A 15608-nucleotide genomic window follows, 5' to 3' on the forward strand; every position below is an offset into this window, starting at 1 on the left:
CATTTTATTAGCCCCTTCTCACAAGAACATTATATTTAGCATAATGCCTTTTAATACAGTTATATGGGATTACTTTCTTTTACTTTGTCTTTAAACGTCAATCTTTGTCAATCACAATGCATCCAGTATAACATTCTTTTATTTAATCACACATTTTTAAATTCAGAGATTCTTCTAGTTAGTAGCTGGCTCATGTGTGTCGCTCCCACTCACTCCACCTAAGTTACTACTTTACACCCTCACACACTAATGTTTTAAGTTGGAACCTCAAACAGCTAACAGGTCTTGTCAATTTACACCAAGTGGTGGCTTTGGGAGACAGTGGTAACCAAATCTGACAAAGATATGAGAGCCAAATTGAAATGCCAGTTTGGATTAAATGCTACAGCATCTCATGCACTGCCTTGTATAAAGGGATTGGAAGCCTGCACTAAGCGGTCTAATTGAAAAATTGAATTGAAATTTGTTATTGACTTTTCCAGCTTTATCTGTACAGAACAATGTAATTTACCTTCTAACATCACAACCTCCATGTGAGATAATGTAAAATAATGAGTCTGAACATAACTGTTTCCCAACTAAAGGTTGCAACTAAAGGTAGCATGGAAATCAATCGATCACTTGCCATTTCTTTAAAGAATGGAAGACAAAAGTAGACAAATGATAAACTTTTAATTACAAATTCCTTACTACAGGCACAGAATAGATCTCAGATAAAGTTCAACTCCATTGTTAGTTGTAGGCTTTGCATATGAAAGCCACAAAAGACTATCTTAGTTAATATTACTTCTTGGTAGCATATTGCCACATACCACAATAACATTCACCAGTGGTTCAGCCAAATATGAAGAAGTAGTAACTAGGGCTGTTCAATATAACGATATATATCACATGACGATATAAAAACGTCTATCGTTTCCTATTACGCTATCGTTTGTTTCGTGGTGTCGTAAAATAAACTGTTTACAGCAATATTATTTCATCGTTTTGATGGTCACTGTAGTGGATATAACCATTTCTTAAAGTTCTCTCTTTCTCTTATATTTAATATAACCACACTACGGACGGACAAGACAAGCACCTGCTTTTATGTGTTGTCGTTAGCAACAATGACGGTAAAACCATCGCGTGGCTCCGCTGTCCGCTTGTTTGTTTTCCACACAAACCTTTCACAATAAAGCTCAACATCCTGTTGAGACTTTTCAAAATAAACTGAATCACGGGAAAGAGTCTGCAGATAGTTTATGGATGAGAAGCAAAAAAAGAGCCGTCAAGCGCTAAAAAAATAAACCTTAGACTCAAACTATGAAAGAAAATGGTGGCCGTTAAAACTTATGTCTAAAAATGTATAGTTTGTGATTTATATCGTTATCAGGACGATAAATGTCTTATATCGGAATATGAGATTTTGGTCATATCGCACAGCCCTACTAGTAACCACAACAGATCATTGCTCATTCTGGGAAATAAAGCAGCAGCAAACCTGTGGTTCATAAAAACTCCAGATGTTTTACCAGCTTAAACCGAGATTTGACATTAAAGCAGATACCAAACATAATTTTTAACAAGTGAACAGATTTCTTTTAAAGTTACAATGCTTTTTAAATTTTCAAGCATTGTAGTTTAGTAGTATACACACTCTGAGGAATTAGCTAAGACTGGTTTAGTAAATGAACTTAATGCAATCAAATCAAAATTAAATGGAATAAAATGCTCTTAAATGCATATTAAACTTGATTGATCTAACAATAACTATTCAAAGCTCAAAAACACTGCAGTAGAATCATGGCGACTTTATCTCAACCTTGTTATGTTGTAGATAACAAGAAAAATGCAAGTGCTGCTGAGAATTATTAGAAATAAACTGCTTGGAAAAACTAAATTAAAAACCAATTAGCCAAAACATTTAAAAACTAGACTGCTAGTATTCTGAACCTTTTCTGATGGCTCGAATAATGGTGCATTTTAGTTAACAGTTATCACACAGGTGCATCTTTTGAAATTTAAGGCATCACATCTTAGATGAGGCGGTGATGGCTGAGGCTCCAGGACGGCTGTAAACGTGCAAAGTGGCATCCTGAAAAGGGACAGAGTAAACAAACAAAACACAAATGAGATCAGATACAAAAAAAAAAAAACAAAAAAAAAAAAAACAAAAAAAAAAAAACAACAACAGGAGAAGGACACAACACATAACAACAATGCTCAGTAACCAGTGTATCTAAGAGACTACAGCAACCTCCCTGAACAGGGTCCAGTATTCATTACGGTGGTAGACATCCAAGAAAGAGACTCCAGTGTGAAAAGTTGGACAACACCAAGCCCTGATACGATTCATGCCTACTGGCTAAAGAAGCCGACTAAATGAGTGTCTAGCAGCACAAATGAACCAGCTACTAGTCAACGAGAGAGACCCAGAATAGCTAACGAAGGCTGGACAGTGATGATCCCCAAGGACCTCCAGAAGGTAACAGTCCCATACAACTACCAACTAATAACCAGGCTCAGCACCACATGGAAGCTCCTGTCCAGCTAACATGAAAAGGCACATGGGTTAGAGCGTCAAGCAAGTCATGAGGAGTCAGCTGAACGTTAAGAACAACACCTATGCCCTGTCCGTGATCAGGTACCCTGCTGGGATAATAAGAGTTAAAGCACTTTATTGTCATTGTAGTTATACAACGAAATTTGTTTGGTGGCTCACAGAGGCCAGCAGCAATAAAACAAGATGAAGAATAGTAACATAATAACCAAGTAAACGTAATAAAAGTATAAAATAAAAAGAAGACACTTAGCACAGTAAGTAAAAAAGAAAAAAAAATACTAGTAGTTGGCCAAAGGTGGAGATAGAAGCCACTGACATCAAGACCAGGAAGCTCCTGACCATGCATGGAGGGTTTCACCCCAAGTCCAGCACCCTGATACTGTATGCTAAGTGGAGGAAGCCGGGGATTAGTGAGTGCCATCACCATAGTTCAGGATGAACACGAGAAGCTCGAGAAATACCAAGGGCTCAGAGAAGAGCTCGAGAAAATGTGAAGGGTGAAGATAACAGTGGTCCCAGTGGAAATTGGAGCACATATATACAAACATATACATACATACATACCTTCTTGGCCTCTGCATTGTACTTCTTGAGAAGAGTCTCAACTCTGTTTCCATAGTCTGGATGGGCAGCCTTCAAATTCTCGACCTGCAAGACACAGAAGAAAAACATTACAGTCCTGGAGGATAGCAGGTTCTTTAAAAAACACATTCTCTCCATCTCCTATAAGCCATGAAGAATAAACATTCAGTAAATGCTATTGTAGCGTTTTAGATTACATTTATCAATAAGCACAACATCTTTCCTGAAACCTCACATTCCAAAAAGCACAAACTATGAACGACAGCAAAGTGAGAGACTGTAGTGCTTGGACTCACCATGCGTTTCTGGATGAAGAGCTGGGCTCCTTTCAGGGACCCTGCCAAGTTCTGGCAAAGTCTCTGTCGCTCCTCCTCATTCAGGACCTGAGTGTAGAAGGTGCGAACCTGCAAAAAACACACAGGTTTATTCTCCAGAGGAAAAAGGAACTAATCAGAAACAGATTTTGACTCAGAAGCATCAACTTGATTTCAAGTCTTTTAAAAAAAAAAAAAAAACCCATCCTATTACACTTTCTGTTTATTACTACCGTATTTCCCGGACTACAAAGCGCACCTGAATATTAGCCGCACAAGCTAAAATCAGGGGAAAATCCTGTTTTGTACATACATTAGCCGCACCTGACTAAAAGCCGCAGGTGTTTCAATGTTGACTTATCATATGTAAGAGAATATGCACAAAGGGAATTGTCAGGAAAGAGATGGCTGTTTGGAGACACACCCCTTTTATTAATATTTTGAAAAACAAGTTATGGGTACATATTTGCACATGTAGTACATAACAGTAACCTACAGCACACCAGAAAAATAGATTCGGCCTACCTTTTAGGCTCAGGTGCAGTGACACGGCTTTAACAAGAAGAAAAGTCAGTCATTCACCATCTTTCTCTTCTTCCTGCGCTCTAAAACCACCAAAGTCCTCTTCTCCAATGTCGGAAACGAACAGGCTCAGGATGGCTTCGTCATCCACTCTCCGCTTCTCTCCTTCGTTGTCACTTTCAAAACCAAAGAAATCCTCGTTGTCAGTGTCAGAGTCGAACACCCTCAGAAGGGCCGTGGCGGTGTCCTCCTCTCCATCATGCAGCAGTCCAGCCCTTCAAAATCCGTTGGTGATCGTGGATGTTTTCGCACTTTTCCACGCTGTCAGAATCCACCGGTGGAGTTGGGCATAACTTGCTTTTCGCAAGTTTATCGCCGCTCGTCATCCACGCCTCTCGCTGAACGCATAGCGCTACTTTGAAGTTTGTTTTTCGCGCTACTTCGTACGGCACTACGTTGCCTGGCGGACGGACATGTGACTAACATACCACTCTTGAACCCCGATCCTTCCGCCAGGCAACGTAGTGCCGTACAACAGCGGAACAAACAAAACAAATCGTCTTACGATATCACAAAAATCATGGAAAATCCATAGAAAAGCCGCACCTGAGTAAAAGCCGCAGGGTTCAAAGCTTGTGCAAAAAGTAGCGGCTTATAGCCCGACAATTACGGTAGTAAGAATTAGCTTTGACTATAGTTCCTTCCAAGATGAGGCCGAAGAAACCAGAAACCAAACGAGTGCAGTAACAGGAAGAAAAAGCCACTAAAACTAAATCTACATATTTCCATTACCCTTTAAAAAATGAGCAACAATTTCATCTTATCATTCGATCCACTGTTCATATTAAATACAGATTTATGCAGCTTTTTAATATTATCAAATCTGAAATTGCCTGGGCCTCAGACACTCTGTGTCACACGCCTACAGATCCTGTTAAATCATCATTACCTGTGTGACATTGTCTTCATCTGAGCTGTTGTAACGAGCAACATCTGCAGACACGCAGAACTTGGACTCCATAAACTGAGGCTGAGTCTCTGGGGCACTGAAGCTGTTAGGGTAGTAGTTTGGAGCGCCACCTGGTGGTCAAACAAAAACACTGGTGAGGCAGTGAAGGAAAGAAAGAAAAAAATGAACAAAGACCAGATGTTTGTGGAAAACCATAATCAGTGACTATAGTGATGACATACGTTATTCACACATCTACCACTGTACAATGCATGAAATGTAGCGATAAAATGTTTTATCGCTAGTTTTTACATTTTGTGCACAATGTAGATGACTGTGGTTATGCATGTAAGGTCCATGTTATAAAATTATTTCTAATTATTTTATATAATAAGGGTGTTTTTGGATGACTAAGATTTTTTAAAACACCATCACTGATCGTCTGCTTCAAAGGTGATATGCACTTGTGTATATGTCACATGTATAATAACAGTTAAAAATAACAGTTAAGAACTCAGTATAAATAAACTGTAACACTACCTGGATTAAAATTCCAGGATTACTCAAGATTCATTTCTGAGCCACAGGTACCAGACCTGATCACGTCTCACCTTGGTTGTCATGCATGCACATCGGACCATCACGCTGGTAGTTGGCCACACGAGCCCTGAAGGGGCAGTTGACAGGGATCTGCAGGTAGTTTGCTCCCAGCCGGTGACGATGCGTGTCTGGGTAGGAGAAGAGGCGACCCTAGACAAAGAACATGGAGGACAGAGCTCAATACCAACCTAGCTTTTCTTCATTCCCCCCAGCTTGTCAAATCTGCCATAATGTCACCTGCAGCATCTTGTCAGGGCTGGGCTCGATGCCTGGTGGCATGTTGCTTGGGTCAAAGGCCGCCTGCTCCACCTCTGCAAAGTAGTTGGCTGGGTTCCTGTTCAGAACCAGTTTGCCCACAGGGATCAGTGGATATTCTTTATGTGACCAAACCTGCACCGCGAATAAAATTTACAAATCACAAAAGTCATCTGTGATTTTCAAATGAGCACGTCATTATTTAGAGACAACCTGTGATAATATGGACGTTTTTGGAAAACAAGTTACCGAGTCACTGCACATTTATGTCACGTATTACTTTATAACTCGGATGTTTTCTGTTGTGCAGAACTGCGGTACCTTTGTAAGATCAAACGGGTTGAACCGGAACTTCTCAGCCTGCTCAAAGGTCATGACCTGGATGTAAAAGGTCCAGGATGGGTAGTTTCCATTAGCAATAGCATTGAACAGGTCTGCAATTCCATAATCTGGGTTGGTGGCTGCCAGGCGGTCTGCCTCTTCCACCGTCAAATTCTTTATTCCTTGATCAGTCTAAAAAATTTATTTTAAAAAAATGAAGTCAGAGATGGCAGAACACACAACATAACAGCTAATAAAGCTGACCTCAGGCAGACCTTATAGTGGAATTTGCAGTAGACACGTTCACCATCGGCATTGACCAGTTTGAAGGTGTGAGAGCCGTAGCCATTCATGTGACGGTGGCCATCAGGCAAACCTCGATCGCTGAACAAGAAAGACACCTGCACAGGAGACAAGACGAGACCATGAAAACAACTACAAGAGTTTCTGTCAATAATGACTACAAGTATAAAGACAGCGAGCAACAGTGCACAGAAAGACTTACTTGAAAATATTCTTTATCCTAAATGTGTATTTTAGAAACACCTCAGCTGACATGACATAATATACTAGACTTTTCAGTATCAGGCTCAGCAGCATCTACCTGATGCAGACTCTCGGGCCTCAAACTCCAGAAGTCCCACACCATGTCAGGGTCTTTCATGTGGGTTTGGGGATTGCGCTTCTGGGAATGGATGAAGGATGGGAACTGCACGAAATTAAGGATGGGACATTAATATAAGACAATGTACACTTGACTGATATTAGCACAGGTGTTGTGAGGAATGTGTCTCTGGTCTTAAATATCTTACATTAGGAATAACAAGCTTGGCTTTTATAAACTTTGAGTTAAACTAAGAGTGTAAACACCCCATGTTAGATATTTAATGTAAAAACAAAGAAAAGATACAAAACTGAAAAATCATCCACTTATGAAACTAGATCTACAATCTGTTCCTGGAAGAATTATTTACATGTTAAAAAATAAATAAATAAAAAAAAATAAAGTACTGCTGTAACACTACAACTCTCTGACACAAAATTATAAAAATCTGAACCATTACGGTCTGCCCAGACACATGCGTCCCTACACCCACTCACCAGCATGGCATCCCTGATGAAGAAAATTGGGGTATTGTTGCCCGTCAGGTCCCAGTTGCCATCTTCAGTGTAAAACTTGACTGCAAAACCTCGAGGGTCACGCACAGTGTCTGCAGACCCAGCCTCTCCAGCTGGGATATTAAAAAACAAACAAACAAACCATAAGACAGCAACTCCTCAAAAATCAATGACGTAATATGGTTGACTATTTTAAACTAAATTTGGAGCCAGTGTGTACCATCTGCACCTTACAGCCAGTAGCATTGTTGAAAGTTACCTTTAATGTCCCTTCTGGTGTCACACAAATCAAGATGGTAAGTACACCACTTACCATCACATCGCCAGCTTCTTACAATGAACACTCCTTTAACAAATAACCACTTTTACTCACACTTTGCATTTAAAAGTTTGTTTTGCAACTCATACCAAAAACCTTTTCAGCAGTAAATCATTATCATCATCTTCTATTGTTGCATTTTTCTGAAACATTCAATATAATGTTTTAATTGTCCATATTATTTTCCTCTGAAAGCATTTCATAACTGTCTTCAGCAGACATGAACATGTTGTGAGAAGATTAAGGGCTCATATAATCCAGGAGTATATTTATAAACATACCTGTTTCATATTTAAACTGTCCTGACAGTTTAAATATAAGTATAGTCAAAGTTCTGAGGCAAACTCCATCCCATGCACAATTCTGAATAATATATATTGTTTTTTTAATTGAAATATAAAATATGCTGAAAGCAGATGCAGGACTTTGAAGAAGTGGTGTACATTTGTGATGTAGCAAATCCTCGGTGATCCCCAGGCCACAAAAACATGGAAAGCAACACAATCTTTAGGCCACTATGTCAGAGCTCTGTGGATATGGAACATTTTTCCCCATTAAGAATCGCCTGAAAGCCACTGATGGTCCTTAGTTACTAGGGGTGCAACGATACACAAAATTCACGGTTCGGTTCGATACTTTGGTGTCACGGTTCGATATTTTTTCGATACAAAAAAAATGTTCATGCCTTTTTAATTTGTCATTTATTAAAATTATAAATATATATTTTAACTCAAAAGTACAGTTTTTAAATTTAACCCTAACCCTTGTGCGTGTTTTTTTATTTTGACAGCGAATGCGCACCTGCGGACCACTTATGTGCAGCCCTGGTTATTTAGCTCGTCATATTGCAGCCACAGAAATTATTTTATCCATGAAACCATAAAGCTGCACTTTCTTTTTGCCTTATAGTCTGATTTGTCATAACTTCTCCGTTTTGTGGTAAGCTTTTCTTTGGCTGTCACTTCTTCACCCTGACCTGTCTTATTTGGCTCAGCAGAACTAAAATATATATACTGCTGCTTTTACACACACACTCACATAAGCTCAGCGATTCTCTGCGCGATCAACCTCTCACATGTTTAAGCTGCGGGAGATTTCACTTGTCATGTTTGCATAGTAAGCTAACGATTGATAAGACGATGTCAGAGGAATTGGTGCACAAATTATCATCACTCACAGATCAGTGCTGTCGCTCTCTATACACAGTTCGCGCGATTGCAAAGTGAAAGCAAAAAAACAAGCGCAAATTTAAACGCGATTTCAATATGTCACATATTGACAGTGGCTCACCGATGCCAATGACATAATTACCCAGCTACATTTCTGAAAGAATGCAAAAGCATTGACATATATTTTTTCTTCCTACAATAGCCCGACGGGCAGGGAAGAGATAGATTTTGGTAGCCCGACTGAAAAAATCGCTAGCCCCAGGACGTCGGGCTAGCGATATTGCAAGCCCTGTATCTGATTGAGGAATCACTCATCTTTGGAAAAGAGAGTTTATTACAGAGAAATGGCTCTTTCCAAAATAAAAGCTATACTATCCGCTTCTTCTGGGCTATATTCTCAGCAGCATATTAAACAGCTGTCTAAATGACTCGGCTAAAGTTAGTAGCATGCTTGCTTGTTTTTTTTCTGCTTCCACTTGTCTTTGCACTAGGATGATGTCAGCGTAAATGTGCAGTCATATTCGTTGTGTTCCCACTAGTGCTTTCAGGTTAATCTCGTTGAAATGACCTTAACGCCACAACACGGCAAATCTCCGTTAACGAGCTACCGCCGATCGCCCTGTGCATGGGGCTAGACGGCCAACACGTTAACGAGCTAACTGCGCTAACACACTAGTTCCCACCCATGTAATTGAGCATTGCATGGCACATCCAACATACTGTTTTACTTTAGTCCATGACTCGCTTACCTTCAGGGTCATACGTCACATGAAAACCAAAATAATTCCAAACACCAGATCTGAATGAGGGTGGGGGAGGTCTATGTTGCAAGGAGAGCTTAACTTCTGTCTTGCTAGCTTGCCCTGCGCTCTTCCTAGCCTAGGCTGCACTGTCGAGCGCAGATCCACTGAGCGCTCCACACAGACAGCATTGTCAGAAGGAAAGTTGATAAAATAAATTACAAATGTTGTATTGTTCGATACATATGCGTACCGAACCGAAAGCACTGTATCGAACGGTTCAATATCGATACGAATATCGTTGCACCCCTATTAGTTACATCAATTTAAGATGCTAGCTAAAACCCCAGCACTGTCCGAAGCTGAGCTGTCCCTCTCCTGCTACCTGCAAACATCAATGAGTCATACGAGTGTAAGGACCTAGAGTGCAGTCCAGTGGTGCTACTATAGATTTCAATAGCAAGTCCAAACTATCACATCAAAAACAGGGAAGAATAAACACCCCCCCCCCTCACTAAGCAAATCTGTAACCAAGGCGAACAAGGCGTTCTTACCCACAGTGGAGAAGCGGACAGCAATTGGTGTAGTCTTGCCAACATGCTCAAACACTTTGGCTTTGCAGTAGCGAGTGATGTCATGAGTGACCTCAAAGTAGCCAAACGCCCCTGAATAATGGAGAAAAAAATAAAAATAAATACAGATTTTAAAAGACATGTCTGCTAATATAAGCTTCACAAATTCCGAGTTCTTGTATTTACTTTATTTATCATGAGGACAAATATAAGACCCAAGTTGTTTGGGTCTTAGTTTGCTCGTATTCCAACAAACAACTCGTTCAATGTCTGTCCAAAGTCTGAAGCCCTGATCTGTAAAGCCTGTAAAGATTAACAATTGTTCAGAGTTAATCCACAAATAAGCAGGATCCACATTTCCTTTTAGACCACTTTATTGGTTGTTTTGTTTAACTTTGTATTTTAATGCAGTCATTTGTAGCCATCTGCCTGCACCAGAATACAATTCTTGATTCTTGGCCACTGCTTTATCTCAGAAATAACTGCACCACATAGCTGCTGTTAATACCTTTTAAACACCGACAATCTTTGGTGTCGGGAGCTGAATACACAACTTAGTAACTCTGTATTTGTGGCATTCTAGTTCATGTTAAATGTCCAAATACTCAAAACTTGTGACCATAGGTGCGGGTGACAATGCAGATCAACGGGTACGCACAGCTCTCTCTTCACCACGACGAATGGGTACAGGGTCTACTTTACTGCAGCCGCAGCACCAATCTGTCTGCTGAGCTCTTGCTCCCCTCTCCCATGAACAAGACCCCAAGATACTTAAACTCGTCCACTTGAGGCAGGTACAGGCCCTGACACGGGCACTCCACCGTTTTCCATATTTGAGTATTATTATCGGATCAAAATGAAGAAAAAATATATTGTGATTGTATATCTGGCCACAATCCTTAGTTCTAAGTGTGGGCATGAAACGTCTTGCTGTCTTACTGACCTCAAAGCAAAAAAATGTTGAGTGCATGATTGCAGCATAATGCCTTACCTGCCCCTTTGGCATGGACCACTCTCTCTGGGATTCGCTCACGGTCAAAGTGGGCCATCTCGTCTGTGAAGACAACATCTTGAACCAGCAGCGGCCCTCTTGGCCCTGCAGTCTGCAAGTTCAATTTGTCTCCCACTGGATGGCCACCGCCTGTGGTCAGCACATCTGGTTTCTAATAATAGACACATTAAAAACAAAACACACAAACAACACAACACACAAACAAAAACAGAAAAAGCATTAAATATATACATCTTGAAGAAAGACTACAAGAACACTAATACATGACAACTGTCCTTTTCTGCTACTTTAACCTGATGATTCCAGTAAAGAAACAAAATCGGTGCAGCTGGTTTATTACTTAATTAATCAAACTAACAACACATGATGGCGATTTTGAATGAGGAGTTAAAAAATGCAAACTGTGTTACGCATAAAAAGTAACACGTGTATACAACGGTGCAGTTTGGCATCATAACAATTACTATGTGCTGTTCAGACGACATCTCTTTCACGGCTGGTTCGCGTGTTTGTTTTTTTTAGTGCCCAAAATGTCTCAGATGTGTAGTCACCCACTCGATTTCTTTGAAGAACGTTGGCTAAAAAGAATGAAATAGTAATGCTAGCAAGTAAGCCCTTTACAAAACAAAGTTATATGTCTGAATATAATCGTCTACTGAACGATAGGTCTCTCGAAAAGCTAGCTTAAATCGCCCATTTCCAGTTCATCACCGCGCAAAACCAAAAAAAAAAAATCGATCAAACCGAATGAATAGACCTGAGAGCCTCTATTCGCTTTCCATGACTTCATTTGGTCGGTAGCTTTATCTCTGTTGTCAGCCATCTCGACAGCTCAGCGTTTAGACCACACACTATTCGGAATAAAACTCTTTATCCTGACTCCAGAAAAGAACATTTCTTCTTGGACCTTGCCTGCGATGGTCCCGCCCCTCTTACGCCCCTCTATACTGATTTGCTCACGGAGTAGCAAACAAAGTTGGTCAGGGGTATGTTTACTAGTTGGTTCACCCCAGCACAAAGCGTCTTGAAGCTTCATTTGCTCTAGTAGGACATCTACTGGACGTAAAAATATTAATTGGCATGAATTTGAAGAGTGTGGCATTTTGCACACAGCCTGTAAATGTCAACAACAAAAGGAGCGTGTAAAACATGTATATTGTAGTGATGGCATTATACTGTGTATATTTATACTGGCAGCATGGAAAATGATTATTTGGAAATGCTTAAAATGGAAATGATCATTTACTGTGAGGTGAGGTGTGGTTGGGGTGTGGACAGTGATTGTGCTTTTGTAAAGTTGAGGTATGGACAGCTACAGTCCTGCCTGTTCACATTTTATTCTGTAAAAACTAAATTTTCACTTCTTTTATGACTTTTTTAGTGGGGAGAACATAGAACATTTAATGATTTAACAAATCTTTTAAATCCTTTGTCCTCCACAATGCTAAATGGCTGGGAGTCCTCAATCACCATGCTAACCAGGTCATCTATTTGAGATTGTTTTTATTGTCTTTCCTCAGGAGAACAAAGCGCAAATATAAATATCACACGTAACGTATTACAGTTGTATAATATTGTTATATCATTTAGTAACATTACGGCATGCTATATTATCATGGCATTTGATGGCTCACTCTCACTAACCGCAACTCTCCATCAAACACCCACATTTTGAATGAAGTCTGAGGGGTTTATATCGCTGTCATAGCTCGCGGCAAAGTTCAAACCACTTCCTGAACCAGTCAGATGGTACAGCCGGGCAGCGAGGCTTCGGACGTCATCATTTTCAGCTCCTCCCATAAACGAAGCAACCCTCGTTACGCGCATCGTGGAAACGCCCCCTCAAATACTCGACACAAGCTTTGAAGCCTTGATACAGAACGTCACATCACTAATGTTTACCACCAACCACTGTAGAAATCATAAACGACATAACAGACCCCAAAATAAAGCCAAAACGTCTCTATCGCCCCCTGGTGTGTGGCTGCAGTACAGGTAATTAACCCTACCTCCTCCACCTAGCAGACGTAAGGGACTGGGCCAGACTAAAATTAGAGCTGGGCGATATGAGATTTTTTCATATCACGATATGTTTTTTTCATTTCAGGCGATAACGATATCTATCACGATATAAGCCAAATAACTATATTTGTAAGATTTAAATGTGCTGTTGCTCACAAGTAAAATGTGAAATAATCAGCAGCTTGTTTTTATTTAAATATTTATTTCCCATAATAAGTTCAACAGGGTAGATGTACTTAAGGAACATGAGACTTTTTCAGATAAATAAAGGCAAATATTGCAAACTACACAAAAGGCAGCCGCTAAAGCGTTTAAGTTTCAAAATAGAACAAACAAAACAGACTAAATTGTCAATTCCACTTAGAAACAAAATATTAATTCTAAAAATAAATCTTAGTTTGTTTTACAGAAGAACAGACAAAACTGACTAACTTTTGTCAATATCAAATAAACTGAGAACTAAAAGGAAATTCTCAATCTCTCCTTGTTGTATAGCTGAGCTTTTCAAACAGTTTTAACAGTTACTTTAGTCTGACAAAAGCCGAATTAGCGCTTCCAGTCAGAGACTGAGGCTACATCCACACGTACACGGGTATTTTTGAAAACGGAGATTTTCCGTTTTCGTTTTAAAAAATAATCCCGTCCACACATAAAGGCAGAAATGAAGGAAAACGCTGCTATGAACATGCCAAAGCAGCAGGTGGCGCTAGATTCCTAACCGTGCAGAAATGTTGGCCAATCAGAAGTCTAGAAGCCTCGGTGGGAAAAAGTAAACAAAGCTGGGGCATAGAAGCAGAACCGAGTCGTATGTGTGGAGGGACAGTAACTGTGTGTATATGTAAGCATTTAAACACTGCAGAGAGTAGAATTAACAGAAACAGTATTGTAGAAATTCATTTCACCGAAACAATAACGTGGCGCACAGTGTGACGCATGCACCAGTTTATTGTATTTCCAGACTTGCTTTCGGCACAATTTACAGTGCACGCTACTCTGTTTTTTGTCAGACTTGAAATAGCCGAAATACCTTCACACTACGGAACTTCTATGGCTCTTCCGTTCGACAATCTCTCCGGCGTTGGAACCATTATCTGTTTTCTTTTCGGTCACGCTCATTTCCTCCATTACCCGCTGGCTGCTTCCCAAACAAACACACGTGCGGCTTGGCACTTGTGCCGTACGTTACAAGTCACGCGACGTGACGCTGCGGCTGTGATTGGTTCGGCTCTGCGCTACTTAATTTGGATTGGCTGATTTTTTTTTTTAATCTATTTATGTCACATCAGATGGGAATCAAAGTGGCCCAAGTGCCCCTCTAGGCTAAGTACTCATCAAGTGCTCTGTGTTTGAGTCCAAGTGCCACTACCAATGTCAAGTTTCCCCTATGTGCCAGTTCCAAGTGGGCCACCTTGACTGACATAAAGACCTCAGTCAACATCATAAAATCAGCTTCCTTTAGAAAACAAAACATTAAACACATCAGACTGTCCAACAGCAATACCGTACCATGTAGCTAACGATTCTGGATTTTCTTTAGAGCATTGTCTCCAAATCTAATATAGCTTGAAGTACTAAACATTTCCCTGCCTTTTAGGTACATACTGTTCTAATATTACTTCAAAGCCCCTTATACAGACTCCACTCACCACTGTGTACTAAATGATGTTTTGATACACCATAAACTTACTTAATCCCTTTTTATACAGAGGTTTTGGCATAACGGCATTCAGATGAGCTCTTCATGAGGCCTTAGCTTGTCCAGACTAACCCACACCAAGCCAGTGTAATTCCTCTCCAGTGGGCGATTTTTCATATGATGTGGAATATAGGGGGCATAACACCTTACACAACAGCAATGGCAGTCTGAGATGCCAGCTCTTCCACTTACACAAATGTCCATATCTCCGCAGTCGGCTTAAAGGTCCCGCAACAAAGACCCCATTCTTCTTTTGTATCTTTACATATAAAAAGTGTGAGGCAGAAAAACGGGACAATATTACAGCCTCAAACAGAGGCTTTACACGCCTACATAACTCTGTGTCCTTGAACGTAAACATTTTCTGAGTCCATCCCGCACAGCACACCATCTCCTTGATTGCTATACACTGGCTATTGTTGCGCTATATGATAAATACAAGGCTGTACTCCATATCACCTCAAACTTTGTCTGCGTTTCCTGACTGTGCCATCATACTTGAGACACTTTGTCTATTTGCTGGGTTTGATATGATCTTTAATCTATGGCTTACCACCTCACATTAGAATCTTTTACCCTGGAGCGGCGCCCAGAAGGAAAAGTACAGCTAACACTCAGACCCAAGGCAGGGCGTCATAAAATGGTAAAATGTACACACTGTGGCAGATAATGTCAGAATCATATATTCATTCATTCATTCATTTATTCACAAGAAGCATTTTGTTGAAAAAAATACTAAAAATACTATTTTGCTGGAGGTAAGCATATACCGGTGGGGGGCAGCACAGTGGCATGGTTAGCACTGTTGCCTCACAGCAAGAAGGTCCTTAGTTTGACTCCAACATCTGGCCAGGGCCTTTCTGTGTGAAGT

At 40.3% G+C, this 15608-nt stretch overlaps 1 protein-coding gene across 1 annotated transcript; it reads right to left on the reverse strand.

Moving 5' to 3' along the window:
- Positions 1-689: 689 nt before the first annotated feature.
- On the reverse strand, positions 690-11914 carry LOC146628228 (catalase-like). The gene is made up of 13 exons (XM_085359424.1): positions 11777-11914; positions 10999-11170; positions 9990-10100; positions 7190-7320; positions 6693-6797; positions 6364-6489; positions 6089-6280; positions 5750-5902; positions 5524-5662; positions 4913-5043; positions 3424-3531; positions 3110-3193; positions 690-2077 (listed from the first exon to the last, which is right to left on the reverse strand). Exons 1-13 carry the CDS (start codon positions 11840-11842, stop codon positions 2012-2014), a joined length of 1584 nt encoding a protein of 527 aa, XP_085215550.1. The 5' UTR covers positions 11843-11914; the 3' UTR covers positions 690-2011.
- Positions 11915-15608: the final 3694 nt, after the last annotated feature.

This window comes from Diplotaxodon limnothrissa, linkage group LG7 (assembly GCF_057381915.1).
Source record: "Diplotaxodon limnothrissa isolate DT_005_m linkage group LG7, D_limnothrissa_male_GT1.1, whole genome shotgun sequence".
Classification (NCBI taxonomy): domain Eukaryota; kingdom Metazoa; phylum Chordata; class Actinopteri; order Cichliformes; family Cichlidae; genus Diplotaxodon; species Diplotaxodon limnothrissa.

Bases quoted from the DNA above. Each gene is read 5' to 3' on its own strand.
- LOC146628228 (XM_085359424.1), bottom strand. From the start codon at position 11,842: ATGGCTGACAACAGAGATAAAGCTACCGACCAAATGAAGTCATGGAAA. The intron at 6,798-7,189 runs GTGAGTGGGTGT...AATTTCGTGCAG, and splicing joins TCATCAGGGATGCCATGCTG to TTCCCATCCTTCATCCATTC. The intron at 3,194-3,423 runs GTGAGTCCAAGC...TGTGTCTTGCAG, and splicing joins TCTTCATCCAGAAACGCATG to GTCGAGAATTTGAAGGCTGC.